The 25,548-nt window shown below is 52.5% G+C and overlaps 2 protein-coding genes across 2 annotated transcripts in view; one reads left to right on the top strand and one right to left on the bottom strand.

Moving 5' to 3' along the window:
• The window catches only part of LOC131096425 (uncharacterized), a 1,435,131-nt gene that overhangs the window by 40,141 nt on the left and 1,369,442 nt on the right, over positions 1–25,548 (bottom strand).
• Positions 19,562–22,392, top strand: LOC131096321 (serine/threonine-protein kinase pim-1-like). Its single transcript, XM_058044662.1, is given in 7 exon segments — positions 19,562–19,694; positions 19,965–20,406; positions 20,408–20,516; positions 20,639–20,689; positions 20,894–21,260; positions 21,875–22,051; positions 22,286–22,392. Coding segments are annotated over 7 exon segments (1,386 nt in total).

Below are 25,548 nucleotides of genomic sequence, written 5' to 3'. Positions count from 1 at the left end.
AGGGGATCAGACATGTCATCATCATCATACCTGGCCGTTCGGCTACGGGCAACTGGAGCTGCTTTCCTTCTGTTGGCTTCCTTCAGTTCATGCACCCGTCATTCTAGAACAGCAGTAGGTTTCCTATCCCACCTTCTCATGTTTTCCCCACGCAGGTAGAACCACAGCTCAGCTCGTGGGGTGTACCTTCTCTCACCATCTGGGAAACGTCTGCCTTGGATACCAGAACCTCTGATCTGTACTGCTGAAATTTGGAGAAGGTCTTCTTTAATCTTCTCCCAAAGCTTCTTATGATTCTTCTCTATCTTATCCTCTAAATTCTGCAGACGTGTTTCTACCACTGCGATTCTGGTATGTGTCAGGCCATGTACAGCATCTGCATATGCTCGGAGCTTCCTTGCCATGTCAAGCACAGTCTCATCCCTCTCATCCCTCTTCATGATGGCTAAGGCAGAAGCATATTCATGTGGCCCAAGTTGTACAAGTTTTCGCCACATCACAGACGTGCATGTTACCAAGTCTGGGTTCCTAGTTGTTATATCGTCTGAGAAGATAATCTCTGCCACTGCCATTTCTCTCAGGCGTTAGATCCCTTGCTCTATTGTCTTCCACTGAGTTTGCTACATATAGAGATCGTCTGCGCACAGGTATCTTTCTGCTACACTTCTTAGGACGTGTTCCCAGAAGCTGTGAGAGTTAGCCCCCCTCATCATTCCTTGGTCTATGGCAGAATCCTGTGACAGGGATCCCAAATGCCTGGCTTCAGTGCCATCCAGAATTGTAGCCTCACCTGCAGCATCCCAGAGACAGACCAGCCAACTAATTATGGATTCATCAGGTCGTTGGGTGTAATCCTTCCATAGGCCACGAAGGTCCTTCAGGGAAAAGGACTCAATATTTGCATCTGATTTTACACCTGCTGCTTTGACTCCTGATTTTATGTCAGGAGGCATTGAGGTTCCTTCTCCTTCATCATCATCATCATCATCATCATCCACTGGTCGATTGGTCTTGTCCGTGCATTTCCCACTTCTAGTGCTGGTAGCAACAGCCATCGTTTTAGCTGCTAGCTTAGGCTCGCTATCTGGTTTGGCTGCTGGCTTCAAGCCTGCGCTGTTGGCTGCTGCCTGAGTCACTGGGATAGTTGCTGATTTATCTCCCTGCCCCCCTCCCTCTCTCTGCTGCCCGACAGTATCTAGCAGTGTGTGATAAGCATATGCCAGGGCTCAGCTCACTGCAATGACTATCCTCTCCTTAGGCTCATCCTAGTACTTCTCTTTCAGATATTTTCCCACCTCAGCTGGGTTCTGAATTTGTTCATGGGGAAAATCCCAGACTATAGGGTCAGAGAATTCCTTCAGGATTTGGCCCATATCCTCCCATTTCCCACACCACTTAGGATTTTCCACACCGGGGTCTACTCCTGTAGTCAGGGGTTTCATCAGCCCATCTAGAGAAGCAGCAGGCTCTATAGAGGAAGGTTACCAGATTGAATACCAGAAAGATGGTTTCTTTAACATTGAGGGGAAACTGAAGATCCTTCACTAGTGATGCAACTGATTCATAGGAGAAGAAGGAAAGCAGAGGCTGAAAAACCTCATTCCCTGCTGCTCCTCTAACAAACTGGATGCATAACCAGAGCCATGAACCATTCATACCTGGAGCAGACCCTAGCATGTTTATAAACTTCTTGCACATCTTTGCCACCAAGTCCAGCAGGATAGCTACTCTGGTCACTGCCTCTCTGATGTAAAACCTACGTATTAAGGGCAATACTAAAGCTATTTCTGGATAAGAAAATAAACCTAGGGACCATAGAGGTATTAAATTCTCAAAAAAACCCTAGGGACCAGAAATGCATGCAAATCTTCACCCCAATAGACATTATGAATTCAAAAAGCATGGCTATTAGCTGATTTAAACGAAAACAGAGTAATAGCAACCAAAATGCAGTCAAAACAGGGTTTTTCCACTCTCTCTCGAGCCCCACGATTGGGCAACAATATTTTGTCCGGGTTTAGGGCAAATTTGGTAGAGAACCTCCAAAGGAGGGCCTCTCCAGAAAGCAAATCCACACGGCCCCTCCCCCCAACCAGTTCAGGAAACAATTCCTCGGAGAGAAGTAGAAAGAACCTGTTTATTTGACAGGTAAAGCACCTCCCAGCACACAAAATGAACAATACCAGATGACACCGCTCTGAGAAAGATGGCAAAATCAGAAAGTCTCTTTTGGGGGTGGTTGCTTTGTTCTCAGTCCCTCTGGCGCTGGGGCAGCTGCTGCAGCCGATCAGTGCAAACCCTCGGTGTCCCCAGGTCCAAGTCCAGAGCAGGTTCGAGATGGTCGAAGAAAAGGAGAGGAGAAACAGTCCAGGAAGGAATTGGACTGTTTAGCTAAACTAGCTAATAAGCAGAGGCCAAAGCAGAGCAGAAGTGAGAGCAGAAAGAGAGCAAGCAAAGCAGCAAGCTGAAAGCAAGAAGCCAAAACAGCCCTACGTACTGCCCATCTCTGTGTCCCTGATAAGAGAAACCCAAACAAAACTTTCACTCTTCAGAGCCGGTCTTAAAGGCACAGAACAGATGAATGGGGATACAAGCATCATAACATTGCCCCAGGACAAGGGGTCTTCTTTGGAGGGCAACCCAAAACTCAGTAAAAGTCTGGCCAGACCAAGAGGTGGGAGAAAATCCCAGAGCTATTGTTGCAAAAAGGGCAGAATGTCTTTCTCTTCTTTTCATTGAGCTCAGTGTAGCATACAGTAAACACATCTGTGAAACAATAGCTTAGCAATGCTCTCAGGTCTCCGGGCCCTTAGCATGTGACTTTCTCCCACAGGGCCGGAGATTTAAGACAGGGGGGTCTGTTCTTCAGTGGTCCCCAATGACAATCGTGAGGTAGATGAGGGAATTTTTGGATAGAGTCTCACACCCAGTTGTGCCAGTTGTGTCCTTAATCCCCTCAGGATGGTTCCAGTACCTTCCAGTTGATCCCAGTTGCTCCCAATGTGCCACATTTTCTTCTCAACATGGGCCCAGTAGCTTCCAGTACCCCCTAGTCAGGATCCATTTTCACCTGCTGTAATCCCAGTGGCTCCTAGGATGATTCCAGTTGCACCCAGTCCACACTGGTATGGTTACAGCCACCCCCAGTATGGCCCCAGTCACTCCCAGATCCTCCCAGCATGATTCCAGTCATGCTCAGAGTGACTCCCTGTCACGCCCAGTGTGGGGCCCAGTTGCTCCCTCCAGTATGATTCCAATCAGAGCCAGCACCTTTCCAGTCATTCCCAGTCTGGTTCCAGTAGGATCCCAGTCACTCTCAGATATTCCTAATGCTTTTCAAGTCAATCCCAGTATTATGCCTGTCAGTTCCAGTATGACCCCAGCATGGGCACAGCTGCTCCCATTATCATCCAGTGGGGTTCCAGTTGCTCCCATTTACCCCCACTGTGGTTTCAATCACTCCCAGCATATTCCAAATACTCCCAGCAGGTTCCCAGTTAGTCTCAGTTGTCCTCAGTTGCTTCCAGCCTGATCCCAGTTGCTCACAGCCACTCCCAGTCTTCCTCAGTGCAGTCCCAGTTGCTCCAAGTATGACCCAGTATGATCCCAGTTGCCCCCATCATGGTTCCAGTTGCTCCCTGTTCCTTCCAGTGTGATCCCAGTTGAACCCTGCTGTCCCTTCTGTAGTCCCAGTCACTCCCCATATGATCCCAGTCCCTCCCAGCATGGTACCAGTTCATCCCAGGATAAGCCCAGTGGCTTCCAATCCCCCCCATCATGCACCCAGTCACTCCCAGTTCCTCCCAGTTGCTCCTTGCATGATCCCAGTTGCTCAGAGCTGCTCCTGTTCACCCTCAGAATGATCCCAGTCACTCCCAGCATATCCCATCTGTCCCCAATATGGTCTCAATTGCCACCTGCAGGCTCCTACTCCATCCCAGTATGATCCCAGTATGATCCCAGTCTCCCTCAGTGTGATCGCAGTCTGCCCCAGCATGGGCTCAGCTGCTCCCAGTATGATCCCTGTAGTATCCCAGTACAATCCCAGTCATTGGAGATGTTTATCTTTGACATCCCTGAAGGTCCCTTTTGGTCCTGAAACAGACTTGCAGAATCCTGAAACAAAGAACGGCTGAAGAAAAATCACTAATAACTATTAAAAGAAATCCATTGATATTCATCAAACAATATTGAGAAAATTTCTGGAATGCCTTGGGCACTGTCCTTAATTGAATCACTTGGGCTGAGTCTGACTCATGGCTTTCCAGTACTTTGACCTGGTAGCTGTGTCCACCTTCCACAGAACGGTGCCCCGGGTCCAGGTAGGGGGATCACAGCCCCCAAACCCAAGGGTGGGCAGGCCAAACAGCCCAGACCTGGCCTGCAGGGCAGGGTCTTTGTTCTCACAGCCCATCCCCACCGTGCTGCCAGTGCCTTGGCAGCAGGAGTGACCGAACGCTTTGTCCCTCTCCCCCCAGAACCACCAGTGCATGCTGGCAGCTGGGAAGGAGAAGCTTTCCCAGGGATCTCCATCCTGGATCACGGGGTCTTCTTTCCCCAGAACAAGAGAGCAATGCCTGCTGTCCACTGCCCCTCTCCCTGCCACGATTCAAATGCCATTGTTCCCGCTTTCAAATGCCATTGTTTCCTCAGCACCACCCTCACCCCCTCCGGGCTTGTGGCCAGAGGCAGCACCTCCAGGAGCCACTTCTCCCATGCCACTGGCTTGTGCCAGGGGAGTCAGGTGCCCCAAACCCCAGCAGGAAGTCAAACGTGAATCAGCCTGCAAAAAATGCCGTGCCCCAGAGAAACACTGAGTTTGAAAGTTTTCAGCCGGGAGGCGCTGGCTGTGTGCAAAAGAGCCGCGCCTCCCCTGGGGAAAGGCTGGTGTCCCCTTTGCAATTCCTGATTTGCAAAGCTGTCAGTGTTGGATGGAGAAGGGAGGTCTGCCTGCTCTTGGTGTTGAGGAAATGCTGAAAGCAGCCTGACTCATTTCATCTCCTCCTGTCCTGGTTGATCTCTCCTCTTTCCCCTTCCACCCATTGGCTTTTCTCTACCCCCAGGCCCCTGTGTTCTCACACAGCTCTGTGTTCTCCATCCCTCCTGGCTGGCACTGCCAGGCTGGGATGAGGAGCCCCTCAGCCTTCCCTGCTCCAGGCTGGACAAGCCCAGCTCCCTCAGCCTCTGCTCACAGCCCAAGGGCTCCAGCCCCACCTTGGAGGCCCTTCCCAGACCCTGCTCCAGCTGCCAGACATCTTTCCTGCCCTGGGCAACCCAAACCAGGCCACGGTGACCTGGATAATCCCCATCCTTGCTGTCCTGGTCACACAGCCCTGGCCCCTTGTTCCCTGTCAGGCTCTGGGGTGGATTGTGTGGAACATCCTTTGGTGGAGGCTGTGGCTCCAGGTGGGTCGGGGGGATCCTGGGGGACAGGGACCCTGCTGGGCATGGACAGCATTGGAGTTGTTGGGAGAAACTGTGAGGGGGAGCTGGGGCAGACTGACCAACCCAGTGACCTGACACAGCCCCTCTGGGATGTCACAGCTAACTCTGTCATGTCACAAAGCTGGTCTCGGATGTCACAGCCATGTCTGTGATGTCATAGTCTGCTGTGTGATGTACGATATCTGCCCTGTGATGTCACTGCTGACTCTGTGATGTCACAGAGGCAGTCTATTATGTCATAGCTCTCAATGACCCCACATAACCCATTCTGTGATGTCACAGCCCACTATGTGACCTCATGTTACCAGATGATAAATTGCCTACACCAGGTGAGCCGACACCTAGAGCTTGTTCTCCAAAACCCCAGGCCTATGGAAACCACACAATGCCCATTGTGTGAGAAGGGGAACTGGAAGTTCAGCAGCCTCAGTGTCCTGCCAGCTCAGCCAAGCCCACTGGAACATTGGGGTCCACGACCACCAGGGACCACCAGGGAGACCCCCAGGACAGAAGAATGGCTCCTGGCCCGGATCAGGAATGGTGTGGCCAGCAGGAACAGGGCAGTGATTTTTCCCCTGTGCAGGGCACTGCTTGGGCAGCACCTCAAGTTCTGTGTCCAGGCCAAAAAATTGGCCCCCCAATTTTTTAAGGACATGGAGGGGCTGGAGCGTGTCCAGAGAAGGCCAGCAAGGCTGGGGAGGGGTATGGAACACAAGTCCTGTGAGGAGTGGCTGAGAGAGCTGGGGTTGTTTATCCTGGAGAAGAGGAGGTTCAGGGGAGACAAGGCAGTTTCAGGGCACAGATTGGACTTGATGATCTCCAAGGTGTTTTCCAACCTTAATGATTCTGGGATTCTTTGAAAGAACCCTTGCAGCAGTTGTAGGATGAGCCCTGGGCCTCCTCTGCAGAAGCTCCAGCAGCCCAGGTCCCTCAGCTTGTCCTTGCAGGCCCAAAGCCCATCCTGTCAGTCCTGCAGAGCCTCTGCAGCTCCTCCTCACTGCCCAGAACAGGGAGCCCCAGAGCCAGACACAGCAGCCCAGATGTGCCCCCCTGGCCTGGGGTGCCTCTGGCAAGGGAGCAGCACCAGGCACTGCAGGAGCCTGCAGACAATTCCTGCAGCACTTGTAGGAAGATCCTGCTCCCCAAGGGACATTCCCATGGGGCCAAGTATGGAACTGCAATGGGGACTGGGGCAAGAGAGGAAAGGGCCAACAGAGATGGGCTGTTTGCAGGGCAGAGAAAAGGGCTGGCCAATAGGAAGAAATTTGTACAAAGAAAGAGTAAAGAAAGCAAAGGTGAAGCAAAGGAAATGCTCAGGGCAGTTTAGGGGTGGCTGCCAGGCAGCCCTGGCTCTGAACAAAAGCATCAGCAGTGGGACAGGAAACTCCCAGATGATGGGAACAAACTTTCTGGCTGACTGCAGAGGCCAGGACAAAGCTGAGTTGTTTCCCTGGTGTCCCCCAGCCCTTGCTGGCCCCAGGGGCTGATGGCATTTGTGCTCCCTCAGTTTCCTGTTCCCACAGCAACAGCATGGGGGTGCTCCCCCTGCTGTGTGCAATGCAAACAGGGGCAGCTGAGCCAGTGCTGTCGTGTCTGTGCCTGCAAGGATGGGGCACCTGTGTGAGCTGGGGGAGAGGCCAGGGCTGCAGAGGGGGGATGTTGTTGGCAGATCCATGAGGATGCTCTGGGACGCTGCCCTGGGCTGTCCAGCGCACTGGGGATGGATCAGCCCCTGCTCTGTTACTCCTTCCCATCTCCCCCAGGGCCCTTGCAGAGCCCCAGCCATGCTGTTTGTCCCCAGCCTGCCCATGGCCAGCCTGGGGCTGCTCACGGGGGTTTTCTGTGCTCAGCATTGGCCTGTCCATGTTCTTGTGAGAGCCTGGGCAAGGAGCCTGGAGCCCCCAGGGCCTGGGCTGAGGCGTCAGCGCTGCCCCAGCAGTGCCCATGGCCTGTCCCTGCTGCAGCCCCGGGACTGCCACCCCCAGGGCTGTGCCCGGCCCCGAGAGCACTCAGGCCCTGCAGCAACACCAGGGCCACCAGGGCAGCGGGGCAGGGCCACGGCAGCAGCACTGGCAACACCAAGTGCTGCTGCTGCTGCTGGGCACAGCTGCTGGGCCAGCCCTGATCTGCCCCAGCTCTGCACACAGACATTGCTGCTGCAGCTCCAGAGAAGGCAACAAAAGGGCATCTCTGCGGAAAACTTTGCTGGGATGTCCTTTAGTTCGTTTAAAGGAAGCAAGGGCATAGCCCCTCTTTGACACAGTCTGTGACCATAGGGATGGTAGAGAGAAACAAAATGGGAAGTGGCATAAAAAGTGACCTTTCTTTGTGGACAAGATTAAAAAAAGTAAATAAAAGAAAAAACCCACAACCAAATGAACAAAAAGTATAAAAAATTACTTTTATTACAAATGATTGTCAGAAATAGGCCAGCTCTTTAATATTTCCAAAACCATCCAGTCAGCAGTCTCCTCACAGCAGCCTTGAGCTCCTGGTTCCTCAGGCTGTAGATGAGGGGGTTCAGGACTGGTGGCACCACCGAGTACAGAACTGACAGGGCCAGATCCAGGGATGGGGAGGACATGGAGGGGGGCTTCAGGTAGGCAAAAAACCCAGTGCTGAAAAACAGGGAGAGCACAGCCAGGTGAGGGAGGCAGGTGGAAAAGGCTTTGTGCCGTCCCTGCTCAGAGGGGATCCTCAGCACAGCCCTGAAGATCTGCACATAGGAGAAAACAATGAACACAAAACAACCAAATAGTAAAGAAATGGAAAACACAATGAGTCCAAGTTCCCGGAGGTAGGATTTGGAGCAGGAGAGCTTCAGGATCTGTGGGATTTCACAGAGGAACTGGCCCAGGGCATTGCCATGGCACAGGGGTAGGGAAAATGTATTGGCTGTGTGCATGAGAGCATTGAGAAAGGCACTGGCCCAGGCAGCTGCTGCCATGTGGGCACAAGCTCTGCTGCCCAGGAGGGTCCCGTAGTGCAGGGGTTTGCAGATGGACACGTAGCGGTCATAGCACATAATGGTCAGGAGGGAAAGCTCTGATCCAATGAAGAACATAAAGAAAAAGAGCTGAGCAGCACATCCAGTGTAGGAGATTGTGCTGGTGTCCCAGAGGGAATTGTGCATGGCTTTGGGGACAGTGGTGCAGATGGAGCCCATGTCAGTGAGGGCCAGGTTGAGCAGGAAGAAGAACATGGGCGTGTGCAGGTGGTGGCCGCAGGCTACTGCGCTGATGATGAGGCCGTTGCCCAGGAGGGCAGCCAGGGAGATGCCCAGCAAGAGGCAGAAGTGCAGGACCTGCAGCTGCCGCGTGTCTGCCAATGCCAGCAGGAGGAAGTGCCTGATGGAGCTGCTGTTGGACATTTGCTGTGTCTTGGCATGGGGATCTGTAAGAAAAGTAACCGTGGAATAGTTGTGTTTGGAGAGGACTTTAAATATCCCAGCACAGCCTGGGGGCACTTTCTCCCCTCTGCCTGCCCAGGGTTCTGCTGCCTGGAGCTGTCCCTGCCAGCAGCTGCTTCCCTGTGCCCAGGGCTATGACCTGCCAGTGCTGCCAAAGCCCAGCCCAGCCCTGGGGGCTCATCTCTGCCCTGCAGACCCCTCCCAGCTCAGGCACTGCCCAGGGACAGCTCTGGCTGTGCAGGCTCTGATGGCAACATCTGTGCAACCCTGAGGAGGCTGGAGAAGTGATATTGACACTGCCTGTGAGGGGTCCTGTGCTGATTTCTGTCACTGCTTGATTTATTCAGAGCTGAGATCAAATTATTTATTTTTTCTAAACATGAACTGAGAGATGAATATCTACATGCAATTTTCCATCCCAGCAACCCAAAGCAGTAGATTAATAATTTTTTCCCTTTTATGCAGCCCCTGCCTTGCCGTGCTCCCTGTATAATCTACTTGGAAATGCTCTGCAGTTAAATGCCCTGCTGGGAGCAGTCCTGAACAATGCAGCAACCTCCAGACACAAGGAGAACACTTCCAAGCTGCACCAGCTGTCTCCTTCCACCTAGATCTTGTCCCCCCGTGCTGGGAGCAGCTGCCAGGGCTGGCTGAGAGCTGTCCCTGGCTGGCAGCAGAGTCCCTGCCCCAGCACAGCACCCTGGGCTGCAGGACCCTGCTCTGCAGGACAGCCCTGGGCACCCCTGGCTGCTCTGCACAAGAGACAATCAGAGAATGTACTCACAGGGTCTGTAGGCATTGGGATGGTCCAGCTTTAGGAATTCACTCCAGGAGCTGCAGCTGCATTGTCCTGCAGCCAGAGATTCCTGTGCCAAGGCCTGGCAGTGATTCTGCCCCAGGCACTTCTCAGCACCTTCCCAGCCCTGACAGATTGAAGCTCTCTGTGCCCCTGTGCTGTGCCCGGGGTGGCTGCAGGCAGTGCCCCAGCCCTGCTGGGCTGGCAGAAGAGCTGCTCATCAAGAGAAATGTGCTTTTGAAGCTCTTCTTGGTTACCAGGAGCTGCCTCTGTGCCTGGAGCCCAGCCCAACTCAGCAGCACAGACAAAGCACCAGGACCTTAATGAGCCTCTGGTGCTTTGTGCTCAGGCCCTGGACATCAGTCCCTGAGAGGGAGTTGAAGAAACTTCTCCAGAACTCCAAGTCAGAATCCAACTCCAAACGTTCTTGGACTTTTAATGGGTCCCACTGAGAAACACGACTGAGAAAGTGTCCCCAGGCCCCAGGCAGAGCAGAGAACTGGAGGCAGTGATGACAGGTGGGGACAAAGAGTAGCCAAGTCTTGGTGCCCTGGGGGACAGCAGGGTCTGTGCCACCAAGGGCTGTGAGGAGACACCTTGTCCTGAGGCACTGGGGCCTCCTGGCACAGCTTCAGCCAGGCTGGACACTGTCAGACCCTTGTCCTGCTCTCAGCATCCCCCCCAGCCCGCATCCCAGTGGCCTCAAGGATCTGCTGGAAGGAGTCCCTGGGGAGCCTTGGCCAGGAATGGCCCCTGGGGGCTCCTGAATGCTCCCTGCAGGGACTGCAGGTTTTTCAAAGGACTTTGGGTTTTGCTTTTGCCTTGGAGTCTCTGAGAGGTTTGTGCAATCATGGCCTCCAATTACCTGCTGTAATTAGTCCCTGGACAGGCTTTGTCAGTAACAACACTCAGTGGGCTCTATAATGCTTCAAGGTACTTCAGTTATTTTAAGGTACTTGGTGTTTCCCTTTTGATACAGACTCTGTGAGAGGTTTGTGCAATCATGTCCCCAGTTATCTGCTTTAATGAGTCCCTTGAGAGCTTTGTACTGACACTCAGTGGGCTCATTAATGCTTTAAGATACTCAAGATTTTTAAGGTACTTTGAATTTTCCTTTCTACACTCTGATTCTCTGAGATTTTGTGCCATCCTGGTCTCCAATTCTGTCTTCCAAGGAGCCATTGAGGAGCCTGTGTCGGGGATGGACCTCTGTGAGACCCATTCAAGCTTTGAGACACTTTGAATTTTTCCTCTGATTTCAGCTCTTGGAAAGGTTTGTGCAATCCCCTCTCAGGCCCTGAGGTTCAAGGGCTCAGTTCCAAATGTACCACAGGGCTCATTAGGATCAAGCAAGTCCTCACAAACCATGGCTCTGCCTTGATTTTCCTCAGCTCTGGAACAGTTCATTCAGAATATTTCTTTTTATATTTTTGGAGAAATATTTCAAAGAGCTTCTAAGAAATATGTATTCCTATCTTAAGGAATGTATTTTATTACTGTTCTCTGTAGAGAAGTGGTCATTGCAGCATTCTGTGATTGATTTTGATCCAGGCTATTTCCTAAGGAGGTCTGGGGAGGTCAGTGAAGTTGTACCTTGAGAGCTGACCCAGTGTGGACAACCTTGCCCCAAATTCCCCATTTCCATGTGAGAAATAATTTTTACTTTCAAAATTTTAAATACTTTATTAAGACCTTATAAAAATACAACAGAAGACTGAATAAAGAAAACAATACAGCATCAGGGGCAAAAAATTCAGTCACCATGTGTGTATCTACAGATTGGATGCTCTGTCTTTGCTACCTCTAGCCCCTCCCAAAGCCTTGTCAATTGACTCCTTCTTCTCTGTCCAGTGGTGGAGATCACTGTCTTACACCTTGATTGGAGGTCAGGTGCTGCCATAATAACAAGCCAACCCTCCCAAATGCCCCGACTACTGAGGCCATCCTGTGATAACAATGCAAGGGGGAGGGGAAGGATAACTATACATATACAAAACTTCTCATAACATATATTTAATGTCCACTCCTTCATTGTGAGTGTCAACCATAGGATTACTCATCTATAATAAACCCCCCATTTCTTTTTCTAGAAGTAATTTTTTTCAAACAATTGATTCAAAAATTTTCTCTCACTTTTGAATGAGTCATACCAGCATCTGTTGATGTCAGCAAAGACATGGGAACAGGAGAAAAAATCTCAGGTTTTCCCTAGACACACTTATTTGGAATGAACAAAAGGGCATCCCAGAGGTCCAGTGTGGCTTTGACTCCCATCTACCGTGCCTATGTGGATGCTGCCCATAGTCAGTGTATCTTAGGGGTGAATACAGAGGACAACTTGGCCCTGCCCTCCAGTCCTTGTTGAATTAAAAGACAATTGAGGAATTATAGAGGTCCAGTATGGCCTTTTGTCCCTACCTTACCATGCCTACAGGGTTGCTACCCGCAGCAGGGCTATGGAGCCTTCTTGGTAGCAAACAAAGGGGCCAACCCAGTCTTGCCCTCCTTCCTTTCTCTTTTCTCTTATTTTCTTAAAGAAGCTGTCCCATTACCTTTTACAGTCCCTTGTGTACTTCCCCTCAACAGATGCTGCTAATTCTCACCCATTGAAACAGGAAGACAGATCTCAAGATGGTTGATGGAAGCTTGACTCTACTTTTTGGGCATCTTGGTGTTTTTCTGGTTGTCTTTCAGTCTCTGCTCGAGAGTCAATCTTGTTTGACCCAGCCTGGATGTTGTAGTCCACTCTTTGAGTTCTTCTACTGGGCCTTTGACTCTGTTGGCATGAATCCATCCCTGCTCTGCAGTTCGCATGGCCGATTCAGTGGTGAGCAGTTCCTGAAAGGGACCTTCCCACTGAGGAGTTAGAGGCTGATCTCCCCATGACTTAAATCATCACCCAATTCCAGGGATTAATATTATGGATTCTGAAATCCAGGGTGGTAGTTTGAGGAATTGCCCTTTTGTGTCGTATCCCTTCTAAGGTTTCTGCTATAAACATAACTTATTTCTTGGCATTGGCTTCCCCTCCCTCATAGGTGGCAACCTTCTGGGGTGAGGTCAGGAAGGGTAAGCCAAACATCATTTCATAGGGTGACACCCCCAGATCTGACTGGGCTTGGGTTCTAATTCTTCCTAAGGCCAAAGGGAGACATTTTATCCATGACATTTGGGTTTCAATCATTAGCTTAACTAGAGCTCTTTTAAGAATTTGATTCATTCTCTCAACCCGAGCAGAACTCTGTGGATACCTTGGAGTGTGTACTTCCCATTTTACTCCCAGGGCCTGAACAACTTTCTGCAATATCTTTGATGTAAAATGAGTTCCCCAGTCGGGATCAATCCTGTTTGCCATCCCATATCAGGGAATGATTGATTCTAGAAGTGTTTTACTCACAACATTGGCATTGGTTTTCACAGTGGGTACCATTTCTATCCAATGAGTCAAGTGATCTACTATCACTGGCAAAAACTTCCACTGTTGTATGTGGGGAAGCTCAGTAAAGTCTACTTGGATATTTTGGAAGGGCCCTAATGCTAGTTGTCACCCTCTTCTGGGGGTTTTCCTCATGATTTTCTTATTCACTTGTTGACATATCACACTCCATTCAGTTACTTGCTTAGCTATTCTGAAAATTCCTATGCAGTCCTAATCCCATAGAAATGGATCACTTAGCACTTGTGTACCCGAATGTGTTGTTTCATGTATGCCTTCTAGCATTTTCCTGGCCAGGAGTTTATTCAACACTTGCCTCCCATCTGCTAATCTCCACTTCTCTTTTTTATCTTTCTTAGCTTCTCTTTTAAGGAGTTCTTCCTCTTCTGTCCCACTGAATATTGGGACTTTTTGCATTTCTCTCATGGCTGTTAATACTATTATTACTTTTTTTTGTCTCTGATTCAACTGCATTTTTAGCCTCTAGATCAGCCTAACTGTTCCCTCACTCCTCCTGAGTTGCCCCTTTTTTATGTCCTTTAACATACACCACTGCTACTTCCTCTGGTAATTGTAAGGTTTCTAACTCTTCTAAAAGAAATTTTTTGTGAATCAGTCCCTTTCCCTTTAAATTGAATAGCCCCCTCTCTTCCCATATTTTTCCAAAGTCATGCACTATTCCAAAAGCATATTTTCAATCTGTATCTATTGTTCCAGTTTTCTGTGGTAATGTTTCCAGAGCTTGTTTTAGGGCATTCAACTCACACCTTGGGCTGACCAGTTGGAAAGTAACTTTCTCTTTTCTCGCTACCAACACTTCATGCACTATAGCGTACCGCAATACCCTGTGCCCCTTTATTTCTCATGAAGATCCATTGATGTACAATCATTTTCCACCTTGGAGTGGTTGATCTGTTAGGTCCTCTCTTCCTTTAGTTTGATAGTTTATAACCTCTAGGCAATTATGTATTAGTTCCTCATCTGGTTCTCCATAGAAAAACTGGGCAGGGTTGAGTTGGTTACACACAATTCCCTCTAAATCATTATCTATTAAGATGGCCTCATAATTTAACATACAGGAATCAGTGAGCTATTTCTCAGCCTTTTGGCTTAGGATACTTCTAACTGAGTGTGGGGTATATATTTTCAATTTCCCCCTAAGGGTTTATGTCTTGGTTTGAAGAGAGGTGTCTGCTAAGGAAGGCAGGACCTTCCCTGGAAATGGAAAATGTAAACCCTCTCCCTCTGAATTATTGTAATTTTGAAATGAATGGGGGGGCTCTCAGGCAAAGATATGGGAGCAAGAATAACGGTTCTTTATTAGGGAAGAAAATTAAACAAATAAACCATGCAGTAATACAAGCAGCACTGACAGAGTCAGAATATTTCCTGACACTCTGTTGGTCAGGGTGCTGGTAGCAGTCCAATTGAAATGGTGGCTGAAGTCCTCCTGAAGTGGCAGATGTGGTTCTGTTGAAGCAGTGATCCTGTAGAAGGGTGTAGTCTTCCTTTGAAGATCCAGTGATGGTGTAGATAGGCCTGGTCTTCCTCCGGGAATCCAATGGAAAAGGCTGCTGCTCCTCTGGGAATCCAGTGGAAAAGGCTGTTCTGGTGTCCCAAAATCTCAGATTTTATATCTAGTTAGGAATGCTTGGCTCCTCAGTCTGGGTGGAGCATCTCACAATGGGATGATGTAATTTTGATCAGTCATGCAGTGACACTCAATGGCTCATTAACAGCAGATGTCTCCCCAGAGGGAGGATTGGTTTGTGGAAGAGATAAAGAAAACTGCCCAATTAACAGAAGATAACTGCTTCACCTCTAACAGATGGGAACAGAACACACATATTTCCTTGCAATCCAGGACATTATCCACCCCTTATTCTATTTCCATCTGCATCAGAGTAAAACCGTACACACAGTTTTCACTTATGACTAGGTTTCCTTGTAGTACACAACGGCTTTCTCCGTCTTTTTGCATTACCCACCAAGTGTAACCAGGTCCTTGAGCAAAAACAATCCCATAGATGGGGTTGTCTTTGACTGGGGTGGAATTAATACAAACAGTCTTTCCTAAAACACCTTTCATGTGTACAACAGGGACTTTATCTCCATCCACTGTGTGCAGGGGTTCAGACTGGGCAGGACCAGCTCGATTTATGGACCCTCAGATGTTGACCATCCAGGTGGCTTTTGCTAAGTTCATTTGCCAATTTCTAAAAGTTCCACCACCAATTGCCTTCAGAGTCATTTTAAGTAGTCTGTTGCACCGTTCAACTTTCCCAGCAGCTGGTGCATGATAGGTGATATGATATATCTATTCAATACCATGTTCTCTGGACCAGGTATTGATAAGGCTGTTCTTGAAATGAGTCCCATTGTCTGACTCAGTCCTCTCAGGGGTTCCATGTGTCCACAGGATTTGCTTCTCCAGGCCCAGGATGGTGTTCCTGGCAGTGGCGTGAGGCACAGGATTGGTCTCCAACCATCCAATGGTGGCTTCCACCATGGTCAGATCATAGAACTTGCCTTGGCATGACTGGGGCAGTGTGATGTAGTCAATCTGCCAGGCCTCCCCATACTTGTACTTGGACCGCCGCCCACCATACCACAGGGGCTTCACTCGCTTGGCCTGCTTGCTTGATGGCAGCACACGTCTCACAGTCATGGATGACCTGAGAAATACTGTCCATGGTTAGAACCACCCCTTGGTCTCGTGCCCACTTATAGGTAGCATCTCCACCCTGATGACCTGAGGCATCATGGGCCCATCGAGCTAGGAAAAACTCTCCCTTATGTTGCCAATCTAAGTCTGTCTTTGACACCTCTATTTTTGCTACCTGATCTACCTGTTCGTTGTTTTGGTGTTCCTCATTAGCCCAGTTCTTGGGGACATGAGCATCTATGGGGTGGACCTTCACAGGCAGCCTCCCTATCCTGGAAGCACTGTCTTTCCACTCATCAGCAGCCCAAATTGGTTTTCCTCTATGCTGCCAGTTAGCCTCTTTCCAGCCACCTCTCCAGCCACCCCCACAGAGAATTGGCCACCATCCATGAATCAGTGTAGAGGTAGAGCTTTGGCCACTTCTCTCTTTCTACAATGTCCAGGGCCAGCTGAACAGCTTTGAGTTCAGCAAATTGACTTGATCCACCTTCTCCTTTGGTAGCTTGTGCAACCTGTCGTGTGGGGCTCCATACGGCTGCTTTCCACTTTCGGTTCATCCCTACGATTGGACAGGAACCATCAGTGAAAAGACCGTAGCGTGTTTCCTCTGGGAAAACTTGGTTATATGGAGGAGCTTCTTCAGTCCATGTTGCTGGTCTTGTTCTTCATCTGTGACACCAAAATTTTCACCTTCAGGCCAATTTGTAATTACCTCCAAAATCCCAGCGCCATTCAGTTTACCTATATGGGCAGTGTCTCTGTCCCTCTGGGAGCCTCTCAGGAACCCTCAGCCAGTCCCGAGTTGGCAGACACCGGGGGGAACCCCGACACGGCCGACAGCGGGGAGACACTCTCCCAAGCCCTGAGGGTATGGAGGGCACGTGGTCATCTTTGCAGCAGGAGAGACACCAGAGACATGGGTACAAGATTAAGGCCCGACTCTTAGCAGGGGTTAATCCCAGGTTTTATTCTAGGAGTCCCAAAGGAGTCCCTACACCTCAGGCGGCTCCTGCTGAGAGCCCTGGGAGATGTGCCAAGGTTACATTTAAAGGGAGGTGGAAACCAAAAGTAGATAACATTTTACTAAACAATAAGTGACCCTAAGGGATGGGTACTGGGGGACAGACATTTAGGACAGCATTTGGGGCAAGGCTTGGGGGGCTCACCCCTGGCCTCTTGCTAATCACTCGACATCCTGGACCAAAGCTTCTAGATGGAGGGGATGGGATGCTGAGTGATTGACAGAGAGCCAGGGTGGGGATTTGGGGATGATCTCAGCAAGAGAAAGGGATTACACAGGTAAAGGGAGGGGGGTACCATCTGGGATGAACCATTTGGGAAAAAGTCAGGGATTCAAAAACAAAACTATTGCAAAGTATTACAAAGTATAAAAACACACTATGAGACACCACCCAGATCTGGTGTTTGCTGCACAAGTGCCCAGATCCGGAAATTTCCCAGGGCTGGCACAGCCCAAGTCCAGCAATTTGCTGGCACAGAAAGCCAGAATCTGGCAATTTCCTGATGCCAATACAGGTGCCCAGACCTGGTGTTTGCTGCCACTGCCAGTGCTCAGATCTGGATATTTCCCTGTTCTGGCAGAGCCAAGTCCAGCGATTTTCTGGCAAAGAAAGCCAAAATCTGGCAATTCCCTGCTACCGTCATTGGCAATGCCAAGATCCGGTGTTTGCTGGCACCACCAGTGCCCAGATGCAGGAATTTCCTGGTGCCGGCACAGCCTGAGTCTAGTAATTTTCTGGCAAAGAAAGCCAAGACCTTGCAAATACCTGGTGCTGGCCCCACCCAGATCTGGTGTTTGCTGGCACTGCCAGTGCTCATATCCAGCAGTTTCCCAGTGGCAGCACGGCCCAAGTCCAGCAGTTTGCTGGCACAGAAAGACAAATCCTGGCAATTTTATGGTGATAGCACCGGCACCACCCAGATCTGCGGTTAGCTGGCACCGCCAGTGCCCAGATCTGGCAATTTCCTGGTGCTGGCACAACCCAAATGCAGCAATTGTCTGGCAAAGAAAGCCAAAACCCGGCACTGCCCAGATCTGGTGTGTTGGGGTTGGTTTAAAAGAAGAGGGAGACCTCGGCTTAAGGCCGTGGGAAAACCCTCTTTAGTTGGGGTCAGCAGGAGCTCCCGCCCATAATCCTCTTGTTCAGTTATGCAATTGTTACTAGAAAGTTCTGAGTTCTCTTTGCTACCATTTGTTACTTTATACTGCAAAAACTGTAATATTCTTAATCCTTCCTTCCTCTTGGATCCTTCCCTCAGATCCCACCTTAACCCCTCCCCATAAATAAATGTATAAATATTCCTGCTAGACCCTGGACCCAGGCCTTTTTCTGCTTCTCTCTCTGTACTGTGTACGCTGTCCTGTTTGTTGTGTTTGCCTTCAGTAAAGTTCTGTTTCCAGACAACGAGATGAAAGGAGTCGCTGTCTGTAAAGTTGCCAGAGCTGGTTCTCAGGGAAACCACTGGTCAACAGTGCAGACAAGGACCAGAAGTTTTCACTGGTGTTTGCTGGCACTGCCAGTGCCCAGATCTGGAAATTTCCCTATTCTGACACAGCCCAAGTGCAGCAATTTGCTGGCACAGAAATCCAAAACCTTTCACCTTTCTGCTACTGGGTCTGGCACTGCCCACATCTTGTGTTTGCTGCACCAGAACCCAGATTTGGAAATTTCCTGATGCCAGCAGAGCCCAAATCCGGCAGATTTCTGTCACTGGCAACGACACCACCCAGATCAGGTGTTTGCTGGCAGTGCCAGCGCCCAGATCTGAAAACTTCCTGGTGCTGGCACAGCCCAAGCCCAGTGATTTGCTGGCACAGAAAGCCAAAGTTTGGAAATCTGCAGGTTCTGGCTCCAGCGCCACCATGATCTGGTGTTTGCTGGGACCGCCAGTGCCCAGATTTGGAAATTTCCCGATGCCTTCACAGCCAAGGTCCAGCAATTTGATTTTAGCCACCTCAGGAAGAAAAGTTCCTCGGACTGTGACTTTCCTTTTTCTTGGAACTGTTTAAACCTGCTCTGGACTGAAAACCCAGACAAACACCTGCAGCTCACACCTGTGGCCCCCCGAGCTCTGGAATGCTGCATTCCAGAACCAGAGGGACTTAGAAGAGACTGAGTGAGCCAACTACAACCCACAAAAAGGACTTTCTGAATTGGCCAACTCTTCAGCACTGTCCAAGGTTTGATTTAATATAATTCATTTTTCATGCTTGTGAATACTTTACTCGTTAAAAAAAAATGGGGTTTTTTTTCACTTTTCTCGAGGGAAGTCTTTTCCTGAACTAGTAGGGGTAGGGGCCACTTCAACTTGCTTTCTAGACAGACCCCTTTAGGAGGTTTCCTCCCCAAATTTACCCTAAGCCAGCACAAACAGTCACAATGAAAATTTCACCAGTGGCATAATTTCCTGGTGGCAAATCTTGTGACAGAAGCTTGACCTTGTTCTCCATGAGAGATTCTTGGGAAGAGCAGACAGGAGAAGATTCCTGGAAAACTGAAACAGCTTTCCAGATGTAAAATAAAAGAAACAATCCAAGGTGTTTTCCTCTATTTTTTTCTATGCTCCCCTTTTCTATCTTGCGTCCAGTAATTCCAGATGCACCTCGCCTCTAGGATCGATGACTTAGTGATTTTTAGACACTCTAAAATACCATGAGCCACACACAGTTTTCCTTCCCCTGTTTTTATGGGAAAGCAACACTGGAGATGTAAGTGCAGTGCTGGGGTCAGGTAGGAATCCTGCCCCAAGGGAAGGCGGCCCGACAGTGTTTGACCCTCAGCAAGGACAATGCACAGCAGCAAGCGAGGGGATCGCTGTGCCAGCGTGCAGGAGTCAGGGCTCTGCATCCGGGCTCAGCGCTGCCAAGTTCCCGTGTTTGGGCAGACGGAGGGGCTGTCCCCGGGGCGCGCGGGGCTCGAACGTGGGGCTCGTGGGGCGAGCGGGGAACGGACACGGGGACGAACGGCCCCGGTGCTTCAGTTGCAGCCGCGGCAGCGGCAGCAGCAGCAGCGGCAGCAGCAGCAGCGGCGAGAGCAGCAAAACAGATAATTTAAAACACGCTTTCCCCTATTTTTCTTTCTCTTTGTCTTTGTCCTATTATTTCTCTTTCTCTCCCTTTCCCGCTGTCGGGCACCCTTCTCTCGGGGTCCCTTGCCCGGCATCCCTCTCCTCTCCCCGCCTCCCTCTCCCCTACCGGGCTGGGCCATGCCCCCGGCCCGCCCCCGGCCCCGGGCGGGGCTGCCCCGTGCCCGGCCCCGGCCGTCCCGCCGCGGTCTCGCCTCCGCCCGGCTCTGGCCGTGCTGGCGGTGGCGCTGCCGGGCGGGCATCAGTGCCTGGTGCGGGGGCGGCATCGCCGCCCTTCGGCTCCGCCTGGCCCGAGCCCGGCCCCGGACCCGACGCAGGCTCCAGTCCCGACCCCGGCCCCGGCTTCTCCCGGACCCCGCGGAGCACACCCGCGGCGCAGCCGCTCCCGCCGCTTCCGATGCGGCTTCCCCGGCCCGAGCTCCGCCGCTCGGCAGCGCGGCCTCCGTCCCCGAGCTGTCGGGGCCCGGGGCGGGTGGGGATGCCGGGCCCCGGGCGGGTGAGGGGCGCTCGGGGGCCGTTGCTCGCCCTGGGCCGAGCGCTGACAGCCGCAGGGACGGCGCAGGAGGCCCTGCTGGAGCGGTACCGGCTGGGATCGCTGCTGGGACGCGGCGGCTTCGGCAGCGTCTTCGCAGCCACGCGGCTCTCGGACGGCGCCCCGGTGAGCGGCGGGGCCGGCGGCGGCGCAGGCGGAGGGGGCGGAGGAGGAGGGAGGAGGAGGAGAAGGTCGGGGCGCGGCGGGACAGGCGGCGAGCTCACCCCGCTGCTCTCCCTCGCTCGCAGGTGGCCATCAAACGCGTGCCGAGGGATCGCATCCGGCACTGGGGCGAGCTGGTGAGTGAGCGGAGCCAGCGGCAGCAGCCGGGCCGTGCCGGGCCGCGAGGAGCCGGGGCCCGGCACAGTGGGAGCCGCCGTGAGCCCTGCGGGGAGAGTGGGCGTGGGTTGAGCGGGGCATGCAGAGCATCCCGGGCTGGCTGAGGGCTCCCAGAGCCCCGGCACGGCCTCGGCCCCACTGACGGCGTCGTGCTCCTCCCGCAGCCCGACGGCACCAGCGCACCCCTGGAGATCGTGCTGCTGGCCAAGGTGTCCTGTGGCTGTGGCGGTGTCATTCAGCTCCTGGAGTGGCTTGAGCTCCCCGACAGCTTCCTGCTGGTGCTGGAGCGTCCGGAGCGGTGCCAGGAGCTCTCGGGTTTCCTGGCGGAGCGGGGGTTCCTGCCAGAGGAGGAGGCGCGGGGGCTGTTCCGCCAGGTGCTGGAGGCCGTGCGGCACTGCACCAGCTGCAGGGTCCTGCACCGGGACATTAAGCCCGAGAATGTCCTGCTCGACCTGGCCAGCGGGCAGCTGAAACTGATTGACTTTGGCTGTGGCGCCTTCCTCCAAGACACAGCCTACACCCAATTTGCAGGTGAGCCCTTGCAGGGGGTGCTCCTGGGCATCTCGTGGCCCAGCCTGGGTGCAGCACTGGGGCTTCCCCCTATTGCAGCCGGGATGGGATTGATGCTGGAGCCGAGTTGATCTGGGTGGGGTGTGAGGGCGGCTATCTCCCAGCCCTGCTGACAGCCTTCAGCACCCACTGTGCCCTGGGCTGGGGCTGGAGCTGGGGCAGCCAGCCCAACACAAACCCCCATGGGGCCAGCAGAGAGGGAGGCCTGACCGTGTGCCCCGGATGGTTTGGTGTGCAGGCAAGGAAGGGCTGGACTGCTCCGCTCTCCTTGTCCGCCTTGGCTTATTAACATTTTTGGGGGCCATGCGGGTGGGGAGGAGAGTGGGTTTTCTCCACTACTGAGTGGGTTTTTCCTTTGTGTGTCATGGTTGGGCTTTCCCAGGGTTTCTGCTGCCCTCTTCCAGCACCAGTGGCTTCTTTTCCAGCCGCGAGTTTGTGCACAAGTCCCAGGTGCTGGCGAGAGGGCAGCGCTCACCCCGTGTGCCTCTGGGGCAGCTCCCACATGCCCAGGGATGCTGGGGCTGGGCTCTGGGAGCAGCAGCAGCCCCCTGCTGAGCTGTGTCTGTGTTCCACAGGAACCCTGTCCTACAGCCCACCAGAGTGGATCCAGCACCAACGCTACCACGGCGAGGCAGCCACGATCTGGTCCCTGGGCCTCCTGCTGTGCCACCTGGTCATGGGGAAGCACCCATTCAGGAGGGGCCAGGAGATCATCCGGGGGCGAATCTTGTTCCCACGATGGCTCTCTCAAGGTGGATCCTCATCTCTGGGCACGGGGGAAATACCAGTGCTGGGAGACAGCAGTGGGCTCATGGGCATCCCACTCTGGCAGCTGCTGAGGAGGTGGCACATGTCCTGCTCTCCTCCAAACAGAGCATCCATGGGGAAGTTTAGGCCCAGCTCTGGTCACACCCAGCATGACCTGGGCATGGGAACAGGGGGGCAACTTCTCCAACTGACTGGCGATTTCTGGTTTCTCTCCCCAGTGTGCCAAGATGTTATTAAGAGGTGTTTGTCCATGCAACCCTCGGACAGGCCATCCTTAGAAGAGCTTTTCTGTCATCCTTGGGTGAAGGGTGTTTCCCTGCCCTAGAAGACTGAAGAAATCCACGTGCACAGTTGGATCCAGGGGCCTAGCAGGTACCAGCTCCATGCATCTCTTGGCAATCAGTGGCAAAGCAAACCAGGCTGGTTTTGTCCTGCCTGTAGCTCCGAGCAGGGGTCAGCAGAAGGGAACATGCAGCTCTTGGGCTGGAGCTGAGCTGGAGACCCGGTGTGACAAGCACTGGTGGCCACCATCCCCCTGGTTTTGTTTGTATGGTTCATGGATGGCTGGGGCCCTGGGCAGAGCCCTGACAGCCTGGTCTGACCCCAGGGAAGGGAAAGGAGCCCCTGGAGAAGCTGTTCCAAGCAGGGCTGCTGCTGGAGACACCAAGGACAACCTCAAGGATGACAATCTCTTCTTGGCCTGGCCAGCTGAAGATGATGGACTTGGATTCTGGCACCTTCTTCAAAGCCAGGCTCCAGGTCCAATTTGCAGGTGAGTCTACAGGCAGGGGCTTGCTCCCAGATCTGGGCATGGCACAGCTGGGCACCAAAGGTTCCCCCTTAGCTGGGGCAGATGCAATGAATTCTTCAGTCAGCTGCCCAGCTGCTTTTTGGCTCTGGGCAGCTGCCGAGGGCTGGATGTGCCCTGGCTGGCTGCAGGCTGGGCACATGTGCTGCCCTCCTGCTCTGCTGCCAAAGGCAGCAGGGATGGGCAGCTCTGGGCACAGCCAGCATGGCCTGGGCACCGCAGGCCTTGGCACAAGGGCACAGGAGCCCTCAGCTGATGGGCACTTTCTGCTTTCCTTGCAGCCGGGCTCTGCGGGTGCTGAGGCTGCTCTGGGCTCTGCCAGGGCTCTGCTGGGCTCAGCCCTGGGCCCAGCTGGGCTGGCTCTGCCCTCACATTGCTCTCACAGCTCTGCATCAGACGAGCCCGTTGCGAGCACAGCGCCTGAGCTTTCTGCTTTGGCAGGTGAGTGAGACTCTGCTGCAGGCCCAGAGATTGCAGCTGGGGACACACATCCAACTGACAAGGATCCAAACTCTCCACAGTCCCAGCTGAACGCCTGGATCTGCACAGGGTGTTTTGTCTGTCCCAGTCTTCATTCCTTTTTTGTTGGAATTGTGCAACTGCACTTTCTTCCTCCTCTAGAAGTGCCACGAGTGGGCCAAAGCTGGCGAGTGGGCCGTGCTCCTGAGGCAGTGCAGTCTGGAGGTGGTGGATGGAGAATTGCCCTTCTGCACTTCCACACCAGAGCAAAAAGCTGTCAGTGGGACTTAGTGTCTCTAAGAAATCCCTGACAGTTTCAAAAGGAATGTGCAGCTCATTCTCAGGGTGAGAAGGAAGGTCATCTTCTAAAGGATTGGGGCTTTGACAGAGTTTCCATTCCCAGTCCTGCTTGGAGCTGGAAGGGCACAAAGCAATTTCCTGTTGCCTCGACCACAATTTAAAGTAACAATATTGGAAACAATCCCCAAAAAATTTTGAAAAGACTGCTGAAGTCAGTAAGATGGATCCATGCCATCAGCACATTTACAAAGTAAATAACTGAGTCCTCTTTCAAAAGATCAGTTGCCTCTTAATTCAGAGTTAATTCAGAAGATTTTTCACTGCACACTTGGGTTTTGTTTTTATCTTTCACATTTTATACAGTTTTTTCTTACTTTTTCCTTTTCTTCCTTTCAATAGAAAACATGTCCTATCAAAGGAACGTCCTTTGCTCCTGGTTCCCGTGTGGAGCAGCTCCCTTCCTGCTGGCTGAGCTGCTCAGGCAGAGCCCGGCAGCTCCTGGCCCTGCAGGGCTGAGGCTTTTCCCCGTTGCTGGGCACAGACTGATGGAGCAACACTGCTGAACACGGGCACACACAGAGGGACCAGCAGCAGCTGCCTTTGGCCACCTGAGGCTCCAAGGCCAAAACTCTGAGCAGCCAGGGCTGGAAGAGACTGGCAGGATCTGATCCCTGACTCTGGGCCAGGGCTGCACAAATGACCCCACAGCAGCAGCAGCAGCAGATGGAGCTGACTTTGGGCACAGCCCCTGCCCCTCTTCCCTCCCGTGTGCAGCGGTGTCACAGCAGCCTGAGGCACCTGGGAGCCCCCAGTGCCAGCAGGGACTGGAGATGGCAGCCCTGGGCTCCTGGAGGCTGTGCAAGGAACAGAGCTGGGCACTCCCTGCCCATGGGGAGCTTCCAGATGGAAAAGGCTGCTGTGCCCAGGCAGCTGCAAGGGCACAGAAAGGAGGCTCTGGAGCACTGGATCTGTGCCAGTGCCACAGTCCTGGGCAGCAGCCAGCGAGCCCTGGAGGAACAGAGGGCACAGCAAGAGGGACAGAACCAGGCAAGGGCAGAGACTGGAGAGAGCCAGGCCTGGGAGCAGGAGCAGCTGCTCCATTGCACTCTTGGAGAAAGCTCTTGGCTGGTTCAAAGTGCTGAAAGGCGTGAAGGGCAGAGAGGAGGCCGCAGAAAACAATGCTCCTGTTTGCACAGCCTCCCCTCTCCGTGTCCCAGAAGGAATTGCATGGACTGTGTTCTTCTCTCCGAGTCAACTCGTTCAGAATGAGCAGCTCAGCACCAGGAACTGAAGGAGCTGAAGCCTCAGGCCACAGGAGCTGGGCAAGAGGGAACTTTTGGAGCAAAGGAATGCTGCTAAAATAGCCTCTGCTGAATGCAGTGGATAGAATCATGGAATCACAGAATCCTTTCTGTTGGAAAAGCCCTCTGAGCTCAGCCAGTGCAAACACTCACCCAGCAGTGCCAAGCCCAGCACTAAACCACGTCCCTGAAGTGCCAAGGCCTGGACACCAGCCCTGAGTGAGGCCTGGACAGCAGGCCCTGAGCCAAAGGTGGCCTCTGGATGAACCTTCCAAGCAAAGGTTATCTTTGTATCTGCTCCCTGATGAAATATGCATGGTCATTAGGCCCTGTAATAGATGTAGCCACTCCTTAGTGAAACATGTATTGACCTTTGTGTATTTAGAAGCCAGACAAGGCCATGAAATCTGACATCTGGCCTTATTTGAGGCTGTATGGTCTAAGTCAGCTCCCTTGGTTCCTCCTTGAGCCCTGGCCAGGCTTTGGGAGGGACCCAAGAGGAGGATGAAAGCAGATGTTGCCACACTAGCAGTGCTGTCAGTTTGTTCATTCAGCACTGTCAGAGCTGGGCCCTCTCCCAGCCGGGTTGGAGCCTCACCTGGGGCTGGAGGCA

This window comes from Melospiza georgiana, unplaced genomic scaffold (assembly GCF_028018845.1).
Source record: "Melospiza georgiana isolate bMelGeo1 unplaced genomic scaffold, bMelGeo1.pri scaffold_29, whole genome shotgun sequence".
Classification (NCBI taxonomy): Eukaryota; Metazoa; Chordata; class Aves; order Passeriformes; family Passerellidae; genus Melospiza; species Melospiza georgiana.
The sequence above is the reverse complement of the archived record's forward strand: the minus strand, read 5'-3'. Positions and strand labels throughout refer to the sequence as shown.